Source organism: Salmo trutta, chromosome 24 (assembly GCF_901001165.1).
Source record: "Salmo trutta chromosome 24, fSalTru1.1, whole genome shotgun sequence".
NCBI classification, from domain to species: Eukaryota; Metazoa; Chordata; class Actinopteri; order Salmoniformes; family Salmonidae; genus Salmo; species Salmo trutta.
Window position 1 is genome coordinate 27754989 of NC_042980.1, and position 20877 is coordinate 27775865.

A 20877-nucleotide genomic window follows, 5' to 3' on the forward strand; every position below is an offset into this window, starting at 1 on the left:
GAGAAGTTTGGATGTGATTATAATGGTATGGAAGGAAAGGAAATTGCGGAGGGGTACAACAGAGTTGTGGTTGGAAGGCACTTCTAAGGACAGCAGTAGCCACGACTCAGCAGGTGGGCAGACAGGAGTCAAATCAGCACAACATGATCTGTTCCTGCCTCACCGGAATTTTACATTACTGTGGTTTTTAGCGGGGTTACCTGATTCTCAGCAATGGAATAGTGCTGGTACAAAAACAACAAACTCCCCTATGAAGCACTGTAGGTTCAAGAGGCCAGAGCTCAAAAATTGTCCCAAAGCAACTGTGCACAACAGAGAGACAGAGTTCGGCAAGACTTTGCCATGAACACCACTGAAGACATTAACCCTTACCTACTGGGCCTGACACAGATCATCAGATTCACTAGCTCCGTTTCTTGTTTCACTCAGGGGAACCGCCAAATATAGCAGCTATCGCAGCCTGCCTCACAAGTTGCCATGGGACCAAACAACAGTGGTTGTCAAGGGCTTGTTTTAAATCAGATGGAGGGGATGGTGGGGTGTTAGAAAGAGGGGGAGAGGGAAAAGGAGGGAGAGAGAGGGAGAGAGATAGAGGGAGGGAGAGAGCAATTACAGAATGATTACAGTGCAGAGTGATGCCATGACGATAAAAGAAAGAGTCAGAGATTTACAGTGGGAAGAGGGGAGGAGGGAAAAAGGGAGAGAAAGGTAGGGAAGGAGAGTGTTTTATGAGTGCATAGATCTTCCATGCATCCAATGCTTACACACACACACACACACACACACACACACACACACACACACACACACGTGGAAGGAGGGGGCTCACTGTTGCTAGGGCAGACCACACATAAACACAAGGAATAAGTTAGCCCTAAATATTTCTAAAACTAAAAGCATTGTATTTGGAACAAAACACTCACTAAACCCTAAACCTCAACTAAATCTTGTAATAAATAATGTGGAAATTGAGCAAGTTGAGATGACTAAACTGCTTGGAGTAACCCTAGATTGTAAACTGTCATGGTCAAAACATATTGATGCAGTAGTAGCTAAGATGGGGAGAAGTCTATCTATAATAAAGCGATGCTCTGCCTTCTTAACAACACGATCAACAAGGCAGGTCCTACAGGGCCTAGTTTTGTCGCACCTTGACTACTGTTCAGTCGTGTGGTCAGGTGCCACAAAAAAGGACTTAGGAAAATTGCAATTGGCTCAGAACAGAGCAGCACGGCTGGTCCTTGGATGTACACAGAGCTAATATTAATAATATGCATGTCAATCTCTCCTGGCTGAAAGTGAAGGAGAGATTGACTTCACTACTTTTATTTATGAGAGGTATTGACATGTTGAATGTATCACGCTGTCTGTCTAAACTACTGGCACACAGCTCGGACACCCATGCATACTGGCACACAGCTCGAACACCCATACATACCCCACATGACATGCCACAAGAGGTCTCTTCACAGAGATGGGAGGCACACAGTACTACATAGAGCCATGACTACATAGAACTCTATTCCACATCAAGTAACTGAAGCAAGCAGTAAAATTACATTTAAAAAACAGATTAAAAAAACACCTTATGGAACAGCAGGGACTGTGAAGCAACACAAACATTGGCAGACACACACACACACACACACACACACACACACACACACACACACACACACACACACACACACACACACACACTTAATACTGTAGATATGTGGTGTTTTAAAATGGTATACATTTCCTTCATTTTGCTGGACCCCAGGAAGAGTGGGGATCCATAATAAATACAAATACTAGAGGTCGACCGATTATGATTTTTCAACGCCGATACCGATTACTGGAGGACCAAAAAAGCAGATAACGATTAATCGGACGATTTATATATATATATATATATTTGTAATAATGACAATTACAACAATACTGAATGAACAATGAACACTTATTTTAACTTAATATAATACATCAATAAAATCTATTTAGCCTCAAATAAATAATGAAACATGTTCAATTTGGTTGAAATAATGCAAAAACACAGTGTTGGAGAAGAAAGTAAAAGTGCAATATGTGCCATGTAAAAAAGCTAACATTTAAGTTCCTTGCTCAGAACATGAGAACATATGAAAGCCGGTGGTTCCTTTTAACATGAGTCTTCAATATTCCCAGTTAAGAAGTTTTAGGTTGTAGTTATTACAGGAATTATGACGCGTCGACTATTTCTTTCTATACCATTTGTATTTCATATACCTTTGACTATTGGATGTTCTTATAGGCACTTTAGTATTGCCAGCATAATCTCAGGAGTTGATAGGCTTGAAGTCATCAAGCATTGCTAAGAGCTGCTGGCAAATGCATTAAAAGTGCTGTTTGAATGAATGCTTACAATCCTGCTGCTGCCTACCACCGCTCAGTCAGACTGCTATATCAAATAATAGACTTAATTATAATAAAGACAGAAATATGAGTCTTTGGTTATTAATATGGTCAAATCCGGAAACTATAATTTAAAAAACAAAACGTTTATTATTTCAGTGAAATACGGAACCGTTCCGTATTTTATCTAACGGGTGGCATCCCTAAGTCTAAATATTCCTGTTACATTGCACAACCTTCAATGTTATGTCATAATTATGTAAAATTCTGGCAAATGAATTACGGTCACACAGTTCGCAACGAGCCAGGCGGCCCAAACTGTTGCATATACCTGGACTCTGCTTGCAGTGAATGCAAGAGAAGTGACACAATTTCCCTAGTTAATATTGCCTGCTAACATGAATTTCTTTTAACTAAATATGCAGGTTTAAAAATATATACTTCTGTGTATTGATTTTAATAAAGACATTGATGTTTATGGTTAGGTACATTTGTGCAACGATTGTGCTTTTGTTAAATCATCACCCGTTTGGCGAAGTTGAAGTAGGCTGTGATTCGATGATAAATTAACAGGCCCCGCATTGATTATATGCAACGCAGGACAAGCTAGTTAACCTAGTAATATCATCAACCATGTGTAGTTAACTAGTGATTATGTGAAGATTGATTGTTTTTTATGAGATAAGTTTAATGCTAGCTAGCAACTTACCTTGGCTCCTTGCAGCCACATGGTCCTTTTGACACTGCACTCCCGTAACAGGTGGTCAGCCTGCCACGCAGTTTCCTCATGGATTGCAATGTAATCGGCCATAATCGGTGTCCAAAAAGGCCGATTACCGATTGTTATGAAACCTTGAAATCGGCCCTAATTAAATCGGCCATGGCGATTAATCTGTCGATCTCTAACAAATACACACAAACACCAGTTATGCACAGAATATTTACTGTAATGCATTACTGTTGTTGAATATCACCTCTGACCCTGACCCAACCTTAAGCTCTGCAATCATGGGTCTGTTTTTCCCTCATAAGTAAGTGGGATATTGTGTGCGTGTGTGTATGGAAAACGTGAACCTAAACTAATGAGCAACATCAGCTGGCACAGTTGGTCATTGAAACAGTTTCTTGTAATGCCTCAACTGTTCAGCTCTCTAAAGTGGCCATGTCAAGTACATACAGTACTTCAGTACCAACGAGATAAAACAATGTGACCTTCTCACGCGACATCACGTGTGGCACCTAACATATATGCACTCATAATATGGTGACTTGTTGGTCATGCAGAAAGCACTATGTCAGTCTGTCTTGTCAGTGAGTCTGCCCTATAAACGTGTGTATATGGCACCCACGCACGCAGGCACACGCAACAGACACCAGTCTCAGCCCCTGAGCTGAGTACAGTGCAGAAGTAGTTATTTAGGGCAGGGCACTCACCCTCAGCCTTAACCCACCACTGTCTGTTACTGCCACTGTCTGCCCCCTGGCACATAACTAGTACACAGCACAGCTACCACTATGTCGGGATGAAAGAAGGAAGGGAGGAGGAAAGGGGGAGGGAAATGAGGGATTTAAAATGAAAGAATACAAGAGAAAGACGATAACAGAGAGAATGAGGGAAGGGTGAAAACTAACAGCCAGCAGGCCAGAAGTCTTGGGACACCTTCATGGGCATGGCCATTCATTCAATAGAGCTAGGGATTCACCATCAGTAACACACCTCTATCCAATGATACCCTGGTCCATCTTCTCTCTATTACACCATCCAGAGCTCTCTCCTCCCCACCCGTCCTCTGCCAGCTGGTCCTTGAGCACAGGCATTTAAAGACCTGCCTAAACTCCTCTACCTCCCTGTGTCCTCAGGGTATGGCCCTGCTCCACATTAAACTGATAGGGGATGATCAAGACACGCATCTGATGGGCTTACCTGCAGACAGAGAGATGAGGGGAGCAGGTGCTAGCCCTCCATAGCTCTCTGTCTGGCCTCTGTCCTGTGGGGCTATGTGGTGAGGGCTGAAAGTGTGTTTTTGGGGGAGGGGAGGTTGGGGGTTGAGAGGTAGTTACAGGCTACTTAGTTAAATGTGAGTTAACCTGTTGGTGACCCCTTCCCGTTCTCATCCCGTTAATGGATGATGACAACAGCTAGTGGAAAATCAGAGCGGAAAATTCAAAACAGCTAAAATCTCATAATTCCATTTTCTCAAACAATCAACTATTTTACACCATTTTAAAGATAAACTTCTTGTTAATCTAACCACATTGTCCAATTTCAAAAAGGCTTTACGGCGAAAGCATAAAATTAGATTATGTTAGGACATAAACTTCACAAGAAACACCACACAGCCATTTTCCAAGCAACTAGATGCATCACAAAAACCCAAAACACAGCTAAATGAAGCACTAACCTTTGACGATCTTCATCAGATGACACTCCTAGGACATTATGTTACACAATACATGTATGTTTTGCTCGATAAAGTTCATATTTATATCCAAAAACAGCATTTTACATTGGGGCATAATGTTGAGAAATGTTTTCCCTCCAAACCTTCCGGCCGGTGAATGAGCACAATGAGCACACATAGTACGTAAATTCTCATCATAAACATTGATCAATATAGAAGTGTTATGCACAGAATTATAGATACACTTCTCCTAAATGCTACCGCTTTGTCAGATTTCAAAAAAGGTTCACAGCGAAAGTACAATTTGCAATAATCTGAGTACAGCCCAGATGACACTAACAACTAGCAAACAGAAACCCGCCATCTTGGAGTCAATAAAACTAAGAAATTACATTATAAATATTCACTTACCTTTGATTATCTTCATCAGAAGGCACTCCCAGGTTTCCCAGCTCCACAATAAATGTTCGATAAAGTTCATAATAATAAACAAACAAATAATCCATTTTGTTTGCGCGTTAGGTTCACTATCCAAATCCACTACGCGCGTGCTTACTTAGTCCAGACGAAAAGTCAAAAAAGTTATACTACAGTTTGTAGAAACATGTCAAACGATGTATAGAATCAATCTTAAGGTTGTTTTTATCATATACCTTGAATAAAATTCCAACCGGACCTATCCGTTCTCTTTAGGAGTGAATATGAACTCAGCTCGCTCCCAAGTCATTGCGCGTGACTTGAGACCATGCCTTATAATGGGACACCAGTTTACCACAGCTGGTATTCCCTTCAAATTCACCATATAATCTTCAAACACGGTTCTAAAGACTGCTGACATCTAGTGGAAGCTTTAGGAAGTGCAAAATGAACCCTAAGTCACTGTATACAGTCAAGGCAATCACTTGAAAAAACTACAACCTCAGATTTTCCACTTCCTGCTTGACTTTTTCTCAGGTTTTTGCCTGCCATATGAGTTCTGTTATACTCACAGACACCATTCAAACAGTTTTAGAAACTTCAGAGTGTTTTCTATCCAAATCTACTAATAATATGCATATTCTAGTTTCTGGGACAGAGTAGTAACCTATTTAAATTGGATACGTTTTTCATCCGGCCGTGAAAATACTGCAGGTGTTTTAATTAACACCTGACTTTCACTACACAGAAAATCTGTTTGGAACTGGAAACAGCAGGTGACCCTTTACACGAAAAATCATGCGCACACACACACACTAACTCTCGCTAGAGACAACAGTGCTGCACGACAGAAAGCCAGAGTTTAAATTCAGTCCCATCCTCGGCCCAAACCCAGAGCCAAAACCATGGCAACTCATCGCCATGACAACTATACAACCCCCCCCTAACCTACCACCCCCACCACCTGTGCAACTGAGCCGAACTTAGTTGGAACTACAAGGCTTTTGTGGAGAGAGCAAGGAGGTCTTTGTGAATTCAGTTCAATACCTCAGCAGCACCCTTGTGAAGGGAGTCCCAGTGCTGTATACAAGCTGGCTGGCAGTGAGGAGAGAGAGGCAGTTCTGTATACAAGCTGGCTGGTTGGCAGAGAGGAGAGAGACAGAGGCAAGAGAGAGAGTGACAGTGCTGTATACACGCTGGCTGGTGGAGAGGAGAGGAGAGAGGCAAGAGAGAAAGGTGAGAGGAGAGAGAGGTAGTGCTGGTGTGTAGAACACCTTGCTCATGTGTCTCAGTTAAGAGCACAGAGTTGGTACAGACAAAGGAGAGAAGAAAGAAGGAGGAGGAAGGGCGAGAGAGGCTGCACTTCTCCTGCCAACATGCCCACGGCTGCATCCACAACTACCGCCTAGGATGAGACGAGGCTTTCACTATCCGCCTCCACTTCCACTGTAGCAAACATGTTGGTTGTCTATATCCGTGTGCTACTGTGTATTCAAATCATTTAAATGTGTCTGTAGGTCCTATCTGTATAAGTGTTTGTGTGGGAGAGAGAGAGTGTGTGTGTGTGTGTGTGTGTGTGTGTGTGTGTGTGTGTGTGTGTGTGTGTGTGTGTGTGTGTGTGTGTGTGTGTGTGTGTGTGTCTGTGTTTGAGAGAGAGCAAGTCAGTCTCTCCAAACAAGCATGTGTGTACAGTCAGTGCATGTGAGAGTGTCAATATTCAACTCTGTGAATCTGCATCAGAGTGTGTGGGAGTATGTATGTGTTAGATAGACTATGAGGATGTATCTTTGTGTGTATATGTGCGTTTGAAGCCCCCGTTCTCTCGGGTGTTTAGAGAGTCTGCCCAGCTACAGGAGGAAGTGCTCTGGTACTCTGCTCAAATCACAGGCATTGGTTCTAGTCAGGTGACCTGGGCAGCGCTCAAGTATTGTGAATCAGATGAAAACAAAGTTAACGAGGCCCACAGTCATTCAGTCAGTCAGTCAAACAGTTCAGTCAGTCAGTCAGTCCAACCAGCTGCCTGGCACTGACTGTGGAGGAGAAGGGTCTGAAAGGAAAGAGGCTGTCCCCAATAAAGAAAAACAGCCATTATAAGAATCAGGGACAGATGGAGATCGCATGGAAGTATTTTAAAGTGTGTGTGTGTGTGTGGAGGGAGGGAGGGAGGGAGGGAGGGATATGTGAAGGACAACTTCTAAATAAAATATAAATTAAACTTTGTATTTACAAATAAACTGATACACTGATACAAACTGATCCATTTTAAGTTCAACCAAATTGAAGACAATAGGGGCATGGTCAGAAATGAGATACAACTTTTATGCAATCCATCACGATTCTCTTTCATGTAAATACAAAAGGCCATTAAAACAAACCAAAGCACTTGTGGGGTGAAACACTACAGCAGTGTTTCCCGTATGATTTTTTCAGCAATGGTGTCAAGGGGGGTGCATTGTTACTAGCGTTAGCGCAATGACATGCTAGCTGTTCCCATTGATTTCCAGTCATTGAGCCAACAACTATCAATTTAAAAGAATGTCTCGACAGAAATAAATATATATATTTTATAACTACATAATGTTTTTTTGTTGCGGTGGCAACAATTTAGGAGTGGTGGGTCACCACTGCTAAATTAATATAGGGAAAACACTGCTACAGGGAATACAGCCTTATTCACAACACAATCTCAATACTGAGAGTGGTATATAGTCCAATGGACACCTGTTGTTTTTCGTCTTCTTTTTTATTCAAGTTCTGCTACATTCCCCAATATCTCCCTAAATCCTTGTGCCCACACAGACCAGACAGACTGCATCAGCCTCTATCCCCCCCTCCTTATATCCCCTATACCCAGTCCAGATGGCAAATGGCCACCCATACAGTAGAATGCTAAACCCTAAAACCTCAGACAATCCACAACTGTCATTAACCCCACACAAGAAAATGAGTTACACTTCCAAGAGCTAGAACCTGAGGATATATATCCAAGAGCTAGAACCTGAGGACATATATCCAAGAGCTAGAACCTGAGGACATATATCCAAGAGCTAGAACCTGAGGATATATATCCAAGAGCTAGAACCTGAGGATGTATATCCAAGAGCTAGAACCTGAGGGCGTATATCCAAGAGCTAGAACCTGAGGACATATATCCAAGAGCTAGAACCTGAGGACGTATATCCAAGAGCTAGAACCTGAGGACGTATATCCAAGAGCTAGAACCTGAGGATATATATCCAAGAGCTAGAACCTGAGGGCATATATCCAAGAGCTAGAACCTGAGGACATATATCCAAGAGCTAGAACCTGAGGATATATATCCAAGAGCTAGAACCTGAGGATATATATCCAAGAGCTAGAACCTGAGGACGTATATCCAAGAGCTAGAACCTGAGGATATATATCCAAGAGCTAATGCATGTTGTGCAGCCAGCAGCCACAGGACAATGTCTCTTATCCTAAAAGTGCTAGTATCACCATTCATCGGACCGTGATTGATTGACAACACTAATGGACCGAATACATAGGCCAGCCATACTATCTCCTTGTGTCTAAACCCACCTCAGCTACCCGACCCGAGCCCGACGGGCCCCAACATTATACATCGGGTTAGGGCAGGGTAAGGCTTATTTTTTCATCAGTAACTAGGGTACAGGCAGGGCTCGGGTATCACTAAATTCATCATTAACATTTTGAAGCTGAGCCGTTTGCTCGTGCTCTGCTGCGCTGTACAGTCATATCTAACTAAGATCATAAAATGTTGTTAGAAGTGCTTTGACCTTGTCAAATATAAGACAGGAGAGGTTATTTCACAGAAAATAATAATGTTGCTTGAGTTTGGTCAGAGTGACGAAAATGAGCTACCAGCTAACTGCTCTCTAATGTCTCATCATTAAGCAGGGCAGCCGAGAAGCCCAAGCAGAGACGTTGCTATGTCGCCATGAGCAGAGCACATGCAGAGTGAAGGAGAGACAGAGCAGCTAATGGATTTACTAACAAGGAAATTATTTCGGGTTACGGGCAGGGTTGGGGCCTTCAATTTGGCAGAAGCAATCGGGCCTGGGTAGGGTAGGGCCTGAACGTCACGGACATGGCTAGGGCTCGGGCTTAAAATTCATGCCCGAGCTGGGCTCTAAGGCAGAGGGCAGCCCTGTGGGATTTTCTGTCTTTCTGCTACAGATGGAGCTGATAGCAGCTGGCCGGCCACGGCGGACATTTTGGTGTGGGACAGAGGCCTTATCAGTCAGGAGGTCAGAGATAGATAGCAGAATGAAGGAGCAGTTGTCTGTGAGGCCAGATAGTGCCAGGCTCTCTGGGTCTAACAGACCACTCTATTAAGAATCAATCCAGCCTGGTCTCAGAGAGAGGGAGAGAGATAGAGAGGGAGGAAGAAAGAGAGATGGAGAGACATCTGACTTAGCTAAAGCATACCACCCCACACAGACATGAGTGGTGTGTCACACGGGAGGCCTATCAGGACACATCGAACACACATGACATGATGAACTGACAGTGACATGGGTTCCCCGGGACGTATGTGCGTGCCTGTTTAGATCTATGACTCAAAGCATACTTAGCCATCCACTGGTCTCCTTCCAATGGACTCCTGCAGGCTTCATGTCTAGCTAATCCTCCATAGGATAGAGCTGCAGCCTCATTTATAAAGACACAATGTTAATTCTGTGAAGAAATTATCCAGTGAACCGTCCACACAGAGGAAATTGTGTTTTCACAGAAACACACTCGAAAGGATCAGTACTGTTACTGTCTCTGGGAGCTAGAACAGCACTCTACCTCATTTAGAGAATGTATTATTCCATTGCGTGCTCTATGACAGAGCATTAACATACTAAGTGCTTTGTGTAACAATCCGTCTCCTCACCCACAGAGAACAGGGGACATAAAGATGCGTATGGTTTGGAAATGAATTACATTGAAGGCGATCAGGACAAACAAGCAGCTAGTGCTTGAGATAATTGTTTTTTGTTGGAGGCACGCGAGCGAACATCAATGCTTGGCCCTTATTGATCACGTCTCAAGTCGCCTCACTGCATCTTCCTAATCCTATCATGACCTTTATACCGGGGAGTGGGTGGGCATGGGGCACGGAGGGGCAGAGGGGGTGAGGGGAGGGGTCACTAACTAGTAAGCCAGGAGGTCTAGCTGGGTAGATGGAAGGACCAAAGCCATCTTAATAATCAGGGGGACAAGTTAAAAGGGGGAGGGGTAAAAGGACAAGATGGGGATAAGATCTAAATGAGTGGGTAAAAGGCCCACAAGCTGCTCATTAGATCTGGCTATAAATGGCTAGATAATGGGCCGGCCAGCCAGCCAGGCAGCTGACCTGAGGGCAGTCAATGCTGAGCCAAAGGCCAGGCCACAGTCTATAAAATGAAACTAGACTGCAAGTGTGTGTTACTGGATGGAATGAAAGCCTGCTCCTTACCAAGTAGCTCTCCAGAACCTTGTCTATTCTCTTCCGCATCTTCTGTCTGTCTCCATTTATTTATCTCCCTCTTTCTCGGCATGTGGCGTCACCTGCTGTGGGATTACTGCAGCCATGTTGCCCACCATCCCTTCCCCCATCTTCCTCACTGAGTCATGTGACCTGGGCTGTGAAGTAGGCTAGATTTGCTCAGTGACCACAAGCCAATGACCTTCCACTCAACCTCTCCCATTTAACCTCATTGTCCCTCTCTCGCTCTTACTTTCTTTTTCACTTCGTCTTCCCCCTCTCCTCCCTTCTCTACCTCCGTACCCTCTCTACATTCTCATGGACACTGCCCAGGCCTTGCATTCCACAGTGAGGGATGGTCCACTACTGCCAGAGCAGAGGGAGAGGAGAGAGGTGGACCACTGTGTGTTTACAGCTTTTTCCACCTTTCACAGCAGGCTGTCAGGGGGCTAGGCAGTAGGCAGAGCCTCTGTGCTTGGGTGGGCTGGCTCTGGGAAGGAAAGGAGAACAGCAGTCCCTCTATTAAACTCTTGTTTAGTGCGAGTCGAGCCAGTGGTTCAGTATGCAGTAGCAGTGACTTCATCTGGGTAGAAAGCCGGTATGTTCATGAAGGACCTACACCTTAGCAGGTAATCGAGGAGAAACTATGTGTTAACCACAAACAGTGAGTGAATTAGGTTGTAGCTAACAGCATGGACTGGTGAGCACTAGATTACTGTGAGAAGGGGCAAGCCAGTGTTTAATTGACACTTTCGCTCACTGTTTTTTTAAAGGCACCACCAGGGATGATGGTTTGAAACAGCAGAGGGTGAAAATTAAAATCAGGTTAAAATCAGGCCTTCCTTCTTGCCAGGTTAATAGTACCTTTAGCCTTAGACTGCTTTAAGGGAGTGCAGGCGCCCACTACAAACTACATGGACAAGAGTCTGTAGTTGGTACTGCACCGTATCACACCTCACACCATGGACCATTAACCCTGTTCCTCCAGTTCCTAGTCCTGGCTCACTCTCTCCCTCATCAACCTTATCTATCATCTCTTGTAGACCTAGGGGAGATGGAGGAGGAGGAGGTGGAGGGTCAGGGGAGGGTGAGGGTGAGATCTCTAAAGCTGACAGCTCCTGCGGAGCCAAGCCAACATCCCCCTGGCCCATCTGTAAAGTGATCCAACGCTGTCTCTGCCAGTATTTCCTCTGTGATGTACAGTACTGCTGCCCAACCCCAACAAAAGCCCTTGGTCCCGGAGAGAGAAGGCGGAGAAAAAAAGAATCCACAGTTCAATTAGAAAGCTCAGCCAATCACGCCTAAGTGCTTCAAACGAATGGAAAAGACGGAGACTGACACAGAACCTTCCTTCCGCAATGATCCAAAAATGTGAACTGGAGTTTTCCATTGTAAATGTAATGATAGCTAGGGGATATGATCTTGAGGTGCAGCCATAAACGGATGTGTTATGCGTAGCTGTGGGTGAGGCACATATGTATGAGCACAGCAAATTCAAGAATCTCTGACGATGCATACAATAATCTACACACAAATTGGACTCATTTGATGTCTTTCTGTGTCCAAAATCGAAACTCAGAATGACAATGAATCAAACAGTGTGGGGAACTACCTTGTGGTATACACTGTGGCGGACCAAGCCACCTACTTCTCATCATTACATGGATGACTTCCACCATTTTGCTACTTCCTCACGTCTGACTAACATCCACCATCCTCTACAGCAAAGCTGACAATGACCAAGTTCCTTAAAAATAACCATGTCAGACTAACTAGAATTAACTGAACTGTTGACCAATAATGGATTATAACTGAAGACATTCAAATGCTGCCAACCCATTATAGTTGTAGAATGGACTAGACCAGCCTTTTTTAAAGTATGGGTCGCGACCCAAACCTGTTAATGGTGGGTCGCGATGTGTCAGAGTAAATTTATAAATATTTCATTAATTACTGGAATTGATTTTGGCCAAGTGCAACTGCATTCTCTGTTCATTGGGCTCTCTGCTTAGCAGCGGTGTCTCGGCTCAGTTTGGCAGCGGTGTCTCGGGTCAGTTTGGCAGCGGTGTCTCGGGTCAGTTTGGCAGCGGGGTCAGTTTGGCAGCGGTGTCTCGGCTCAGTTTGGCAGCGGTGTCTCGGCTCAGTTTGGCAGCGGTGTCTCGGCTCAGTTTGGCAGCGGTGTCTCGGCTCAGTTTGGCAGCGGTGTCTCGGCTCAGTTTGGCAGCGGTGTCTCGGCTCAGTTTGGCAGCGGTGTCTCGGCTCAGTTTGGCAGCGGTGTCTCGGCTCAGTTTGGCAGCGGTGTCTCGGCTCAGTTTGGCAGCGGTGTCTCGGGTCAGTTTGGCAGCGGTGTCTCGGCTCAGTTTGGCAGCGGTGTCTCGGCTCAGTTTGGCAGCGGTGTCTCGGCTCAGTTTGGCAGCTATGCGAGTGGGTGGAAGATGCCCGTGTGCTTCAGTTTACCAGATCTTTTTTTGGGCAGTTTTCTTGAAGATCACTCTGCGACCCACACACTGCAGTTGTTCGGCAGCAGATGATGCGCTTTCAGCCACTGGCTTGTCATTCCCACTCGCCATCACTAGCCTCTATCATCGAATTGACTCAAACTAGCCACAAGTTCTGACTGAGCTCAATTGTCATGAAACGCAAATACAGCGATGAGTTTCTCTCTCTTGGTTTAATACAAACTTTGATAAATAACAAGGAGCGCCAACAATGTGTTTTGTGAGTGAGTCTCTCAAAACGAACAAATTAAAAATGACAGGTCCTGACCAAACATCCACAGTAAGATGGTAAACCCAGGGAGTTCTTTCAGAACAGGGCAGAATGTTTCAGGAAACAGTGCTTCGACAGTGGAAAAGTAAGTCAGCTAGCATGGCATTTTAGTCATTTTATAACAGGTGATGATAAGCAGAAATAATGGAGTATAATATCTCTCATAGTAGTCAATGTGAGTTTGTCTTTCAAACAATCCCCTTGTACACAGCTAATAGCTATCTAGCTACTGATAGTGCTACCCTAATAACACAGATGAAGATGAAAAATAAAAACTGTTGCTGTTAAAATACAAGTAATCATTTTTATTCTGAACTGGAATGCATTGATTGACGCAAGATGCTTTTTGAGGCAAACACACAGTTCTGGGTTGCTCATCTACAGCAGGAAGCGGTATCCTGCCTGGCTGAGAAAGCAGTAGATGTTCTGATCCAGTTTGGCTCCACATACCTATGCGAGTCAGGTTCTCAACTCTGGCATACTTAAAAAACAATTAGGGCTGTGTATGTGTGTGTTTTCTGGTCTACATCTGTGTGATGTGATCAATCAGTTTATTCCCGTTCAGAATTAAAATGATTTATTGTATTTTAACAGCAACAGTTCCAACCTAGACAGATATGTAAGAGTGTTTTTAATAGGGAAAGAAACATATATGGGTATTTCATTTAATTGTTATGTTGCATTTGTTAATGGGCAATGAAATGTACTGATATTCCTGATAGTTGCATGTTTTGTGAGCTTGGGTCCCAGGAAAACATAGAATTTCTCATTTGGGTCCCAGGCTGAAAAAGTTTAAGAACCCCTGGACTAGATGGTTATTATGAGGAATTATAATTTGGTTAAACCATTTACCCACACGAGGGAATGCCAGATTTCCTTGTTGACTGACTGTTGGCAGTGTGGGTAGGATGTTTTTAGGACCAGATAGTGAGACATGCATGCTGTTTTTCCATTACAACTCCTGCAGGGACTTACCCTCAAAACAAAAGCACCTTTGATTAAGGGATGTCCCTTTCTCTCCCTCTCCCTCTTACCATCTGAACAGCTGCAGTCCATACAGCTACAAAGGCACACAGCTGCCATTGGCTAGTCTGAGTATGATGGCCAATCAAAATGGGTTGTGGATCGAATATACACATGCAGATCCTAACACAAACACACAGCCGTAGATCAAAACATGTCCAAACTACAAACACACACGCCTAGCCACTAAATGAATGTGGTTCATTGAAGAAACGCTTGGTTTATTCCTACCAAACTTGCAACAAGTGAGATGATTCACTAAGACCTAAGGAAGTTAAACTCCAAAAGTCAAGGCCAATTTGTGTTACAGAGCATTTCTACACGGCCTGGCTCCCAGTTAATGACATGGTCTCACTACTGCGCTAGAGCAAAATTACGCTTTTTAAACCCCCAAAGCATATAGACTTATTCTTCATGCTGTGGTGTTTCCAGAGACACACACCAATACCAGGGGAACTCAGAACAGTTTATTCAGTCTATGGCCTCTACTAGCTCACCAAGACGTGCATAGGCAGTCTTCAAAGTGTGCATTGCAAAGTAGTAAAACACACACACAGGAATGATTAGGCTTTATCCATCGGCAGCCTTAAGGGCCTTCACGACGTTGGCAGACAAGTCAATATGATTTGACTTCTCTCCACCCGACTATATATAGTAAACACATGTATAGCCTATGCATCCTCGAATGCAAATTGTTTGTGCCACTCCCCAGAGCTAACATGCTGACCAGACCGCCATCACGCTAAGGATTCAGACTATGGTCTGAATCCTGGCTTAGGAAGACCATCAAAAACTCTGAAATCTCCATCCCTAACTACAACATTTTCAGACAAGATAGAACGGCCAAAGGAGGCGGTGTTGCTATCTACTGCAGAGATAGCCTGCAGAGTTCTGTCCTACCATCCAGGTCTGTACCCAAACAATTTGAACTTCTACTTTTAAAACTCCACCTCTCTAAAAACAAGTCTCTCACCGTTGCCGCCTGCTATAGACCACCCTCTGCCCCCAGCTGTGCTCTTGACATCATATGTGAATTGATTGCCTCCCATCTATCTTCAGAGCTCGTGCTGCTAGGTGACCTAAACTGGGACATGCTTAACACCCCAGCCATCCTACAATCTATGCTTGATGCCCTCAATCTCACACAAATTATCAATGAACCTACCAGGTACCACCCCAAAGCCGTAAACACGGGCACCCTCATAGATATCATCCTAACCAACTTGCCCTCTAAATACACCTCTGCTGTTTTCAACCAAGATCTCAGCGATCACTGCCTCATTGCCTGCATCCGTAATGGGTCAGAGGTGAAATTACCTCCACTCATCACTGTCAAACGCTCACTGAAACACTTCATCGAGCAGGCCTTTCTAATCGACCTGGCCCGGGTATCCTGGAAGGATATTGACCTCATCCCGTCAGTAGAGGATGCCTAATTTTTTTTTTTTAAATGCCTTCCTCACCATCTTAAATAAGCATGCCCCATTCAAGAAATTTAGAACCAGGAAGAGATATAGCCCTTGGTTCTCTCCAGACCTGACTGCCCTTAACCAACACAAAAACATCCTGTGGCGTTCTGCATTAGCATCAAACAGCCCCCGTGATATGCAACTTTTCAGGGAAGTTAGAAACCAAAATACACAGACATTTAAAAAAGCCAAGGCTAGCTTTTTCAAGCAGAAATTTGCTTCCTGCAACACAAACTCAAAAAAGTTCTGGGACACTGTAAAGTCCATGGAGAATAAGAGCACCTCCTCCCATCTGCCCACTGCACTGAGGATAGGAAACTCTGTCACCACCGATAAATCCACTATAATAGAGAATTCCAATAAACATTTTTCTACGGCTGGCCATGCTTTCCACCTGGCTACCACTACCCCGGTCAACAGCACTGCACCCCCCCCCACAGCAACTCACCCAAGCCTTCCCCATTTCTCCTTCTCCCAAATCCAGTCAGCTGATGTTCTGAAAGAGCTGCAAAATCTGGACCCCTACAAATCAGCCGGGCTAGACAATCTGGACCCTTTCTTTCTAAAATTATCTGCCGAAATTGTTGCAACCCCTATTACTAGCCTGTTCAACCTCTCTTTCGTGTCGTCTGAGATTCCCAAAGATTGGAAAGCTGCTGTGGTCATCCCCCTCTTCAAAGGGGGGGACACTCTTGACCCAAACTGCTACAGACCTATATCTATCCTACCCTGCCTTTCTAAGGTCTTCGAAAGCCAAGTCAACAAACAGATTACCGACCATTTCGAATCCCACCGCACCTTCTCCGCTTTGCAATCTGGTTGCAGAGCTGGTCATGGGTGCACCTCTGCCACGCTCAAGGTCCTTAACGATATCTTAACCGTCATCAATAAGAAACAATATTGTGCAGCCGTATTCATAGACCTGGCCAAGGCTTTCGACTCTGTCAATCACCACATCCTCATCGGCAGACTCAATAGCCTTGGTTTCTCAAATGATTTTCTCGCCTGGTTCACCAACTACTTCTCTGATAGAGTTCAGTGTGTCAAATCGGAGGGCCTGTTGTCCGGACCTCTGGCAGTCTCTGGGGGTGCCACAGGGTTCAATTCTTGGGCCGACTCTCTTCTCTGTATACATCAATGATGTTGCTCTTGCTGCTGGTGAGTCTCTGATCCACCTCTACGCAGACGACACCATTCTGTATACTTCTGGCCCTTCTTTGGACACTGTGTTAAGAACCCTCCAGACGAGCTTCAATGCCATACAACTCTCCTACCGTGGCCTCCAACTGCTCTTAAATACAAGTAAAACTAAATGCATGCTCTTCAACCGATCGCTGCCTGCACCTGCCCGCCCGTCCAGCATCACTACTCTGGACGGTTTTGACTTAGAATTTGTGGACAACTACAAATACCTAGGTGTCTGGTTAGACTGTAAACTCTCCTTCCAGACTCACATCAAGCATCTCCAATCCAAAGTTAAATCTAGAATTGGCTTCCTATTTCGCAACAAAGCATCCTTCACTCATGCTGCCAAACATACCCTTGTAAAACTGACCATCCTACCGATCCTCAACTTCGGCGATGTCATTTACAAAATAGCCTCCAATACCCTACTCAATAAATTGGATGCAGTCTATCACAGTGCCATCCGTTTTGTCACCAAAGCCCCATATACTACCCACCACTGCGACCTGTACGCTCTCGTTGGCTGGCCCTCGCTTCATACTCGTCGCCAAACCCACTGGCTCCAGGTCATCTACAAGACCCTGCTAGGTAAAGTCCCCCCTTATCTCAGCTCGCTGGTCACCATAGCAGCACCCACCTGTAGCACACGCTCCAGCAGGTATATCTCTCTGGTCACCCCCAAAGCCAAAAATAAAATAAAAAATTCTTATTTACAATGACGGCCTACCCCTGCCAAACCTGGCCAACGCTGGGCCAATTGTGCGCCGCCCAATCATGGCAGGTTGTGATATAGCCTGGACTCGAACTAGGGTCTGTAGTATTTGTATTTATTATCAGCTACTCTTCCTGGGATCCGGCAAAACTAAGGCAGTTATACAATTGAAAAGAATTACAATACATTCATTACAGAACTCACAACACACTAAGTGTGTGCCCTCAGGCCCATACTCCACTACCACATATCTACAAGGCAAAATACATGTGTACTGTGTGTGTATAGTGCGTATGTTATCATGTGTTTGTATGCATGTGTCTGTGCCTATGTAGTGACGCCTCTAGCACTGAGATGCAGTGCCTTAGACCGCGCAACTCGGAAGAGGCCTCAATTGCCCAAATGTTCATTTCACAGATTATTTGATATGGATCAAATGCATATTTTAAAGGCTTTTATATATTTGAAAGTATTTTACATATGTAAATATTAATATGACAAAATGAATATGGTACAATTGATTTGGCTTTGAGTTTGCACTTTTAAGACTATCCCGTTGCATAGACTGCCAGGCAAGCTAAATCAAGTGAGGATCAAATTGGCCATTCAAAAGGTCTGATAATTTTCCATCGGCATCCATTTGTGACCAATAAATCAGGTGACAACAGGTCTGGACATATTCTCCCAATCTCCCTTCCTTTCTACCAGATAGCAGCAGCTTCAAAACAACAGGATGTGATGTAGCCTAGGTAGGGTGCTCTATCCACTCCGGTGAGACGTGATGGCTGTAGCTAGATACTATCCGCACAATTTTACATTTTGTCATATAGCAGATGCTCTTATCCAGAATGACTTACAGTAAGTGGTGAGTGCATACATTCTAATATTTTTTTTCGTACTGGTCCACCTTGGGAATCGAACCCACAACCCTGTCCATGCTGTACCAACTGGGCTACACGGGACAATCGCTCCTACATCGAATCCCATACTTTGCTAATCGACTGTAAGTGGCATGTCAAAAGCTCATCACTGCATTGGATCTGAATACAGTATGCGCAACGGTGCACACCCAGTAGCGCACCGGGAGAAGTCGGTCAGGCGCCTATGATAAGGATCGCCAGACAAATTAGAGCTGGTTTGGCTTGTTAAATCTGATGGGTTGCAGTTAGTTAATCCTAACACAATAAAACACATGACAAAATCGTAAAGAAAAGGAAATGTATATGTCTAAATCTTTAGGCTATACCCTACACCTCGGCGCAATAATAATCCAGTCCGCACTGGTCCAACCGTCTATAGGCAATTTACCACTTCTCTGAAACTGGGAGAAAAATACATGTTTGCGCTAGTTTCCGCCTATTTTCGGTGGTCTCTGACTGCCTACAGTAGGCTATATATTGCATATGTGGAATTGGGAAACGCAAACAAACCTTGTATACTTGTCCATACGTGCCATTGCCGACCACTTCCACCAGTTCGAAAATACCAGCTGGGTCCTGTAAAATGAAATTTACAAATGGTTAACATTTACCAAATAACTTTGTGAAAGATGGGTGGTTTTCATAGTATCATGGCCAACGTTACAACCCGTTCAATTAGGCAGTAGCGCCAGATTTGCCTCACATGCCAGTGCATTGGCAACAAAGGAAAGAGAGGAATTTATCCCCCTATCCTACCAAGAACAACACATCCCATTTGTAACACATTTTACCCTGGTTTAGCCCATGGTTGCGCCAATAAAAGGATTTGGACAGCAAAAAATGTACATCCTCAGATAAGATGTATTGCACTCACCCGCAAAGAGGCAAGGTCTATGTCAACTAGACTTTTAGCTGGAGACTCGTTCGCCATTTTTCAATAATAAATAGAAATTGCAAAGTCTATTTTATTCCCTTCAAGTTGATTGTGTATATGCAATGTTGTATCTCATTATTGGAAGTGATCCCTTATTCCTTGTTAATGTAATTTCGATCCAAAGCGGGTTGTTCTTTGTACTCCCGTCGTTGTCGAGCCTACGCGGTTACTCCATATTGAGCTACCGCGGCTGGCAGTGCTAAGTGCTGCTTGCTCTTCTCTATTCTCCCCCTGCCTCCCTCTCTCTTGTTGTCGCTCTCTCACTCACTCCCCTGTAAAGCATCACCAACAGAGGAAGCTGAATCGGTCAGGGCCTGAGTGAGGGCAGTAGAGAGATAGAGGGAGCCGCTGCTCCCCCTTTCCCCAACATAAATTAATCCAAACATGCTGAATATATGTGCCATGCTGATTAGCTCACAATAATGTATTTTTAAGCATTGTTTTTTTTTGTAGTCTTCATAAAACGACATCCATTTACATTTTAGCATACGTTTTATCCAGAGCGATTTACAGGAGCAATTAGGGTTATGTGCCTTGCTCAGGGGCACATTACCAGATTGTTCACCTAGTCGGCTTGGGGATTCAAACCAGCGACCTTTTTCGGTTACTGGCCAAACAGCTTAAACTGCTTGGCAACCTGCCATCCATGCATATAGCCTACCTAAATTAGGTCTAAACTAGGTATGAACAAAAATATAAACACAACATGCAACAACTTCAAAGATTTTACCAAGTTACAGTTCATATAAGGAAATCAGTCAATTTAAATAAATTAATTAGTCCTTAATCTAAAGATTTCACATGACTGGGAATACAGATATGCATTTGTTGGTCACAGATACCTTAAAAGAAAGGTAGGGACATGGATCAGAAAACCAGTCAGTATCTGGTGAGACCATCATTTGCCTCATGAGCATGACACATCTCCTTTGCATAGAGTTGATCAGGCTGTTGATTGTGGCCTGTGGAATGTTGTCCCACTCCTCTTCAATTGCTGTGAAGTTGCTGTATATTGGCGGGAAATGGACAGGTCGATCCGGAGCATCCCAAACATGCTCAATGAGTGACATGTCTGGTGAGTATGCAGGCCATTGGAAGAACTGGGACATTTTCAGCTTCCATTGTGTACAGATCCTTGCGACATGGGGCAGTGCATTATCATGCTGAAACATGAGGTGATGGCGGCTGATGAATGACACAACAATGGGCCTCAGG

At 44.2% G+C, this 20877-nt stretch overlaps 1 protein-coding gene across 14 annotated transcripts in view; it reads right to left on the minus strand.

The window, feature by feature from the left end:
- The window catches only part of map4k4 (mitogen-activated protein kinase kinase kinase kinase 4), a 91649-nt gene extending 71695 nt beyond the window's left edge, over nt 1-19954 (minus strand). For 7 of the 14 annotated variants that reach the window (XM_029711667.1, XM_029711669.1, XM_029711668.1 and 4 more), the window contains exons 1-2: nt 19603-19946; nt 19239-19304 (exon numbers count right to left, since the gene is read on the minus strand). In XM_029711667.1, coding sequence (XP_029567527.1) covers nt 19239-19304; nt 19603-19659 — 123 coding nt within the window. In that variant the 5' untranslated portion in view covers nt 19660-19946. Of the gene's footprint in view, nt 1-19238; nt 19305-19602 lie in introns of all 14 variants that reach the window. The other 7 variants (XM_029711675.1, XM_029711674.1, XM_029711672.1 and 4 more) reach the window with 3 other exon arrangements.
- Nucleotides 19955-20877: the final 923 nt, after the last annotated feature.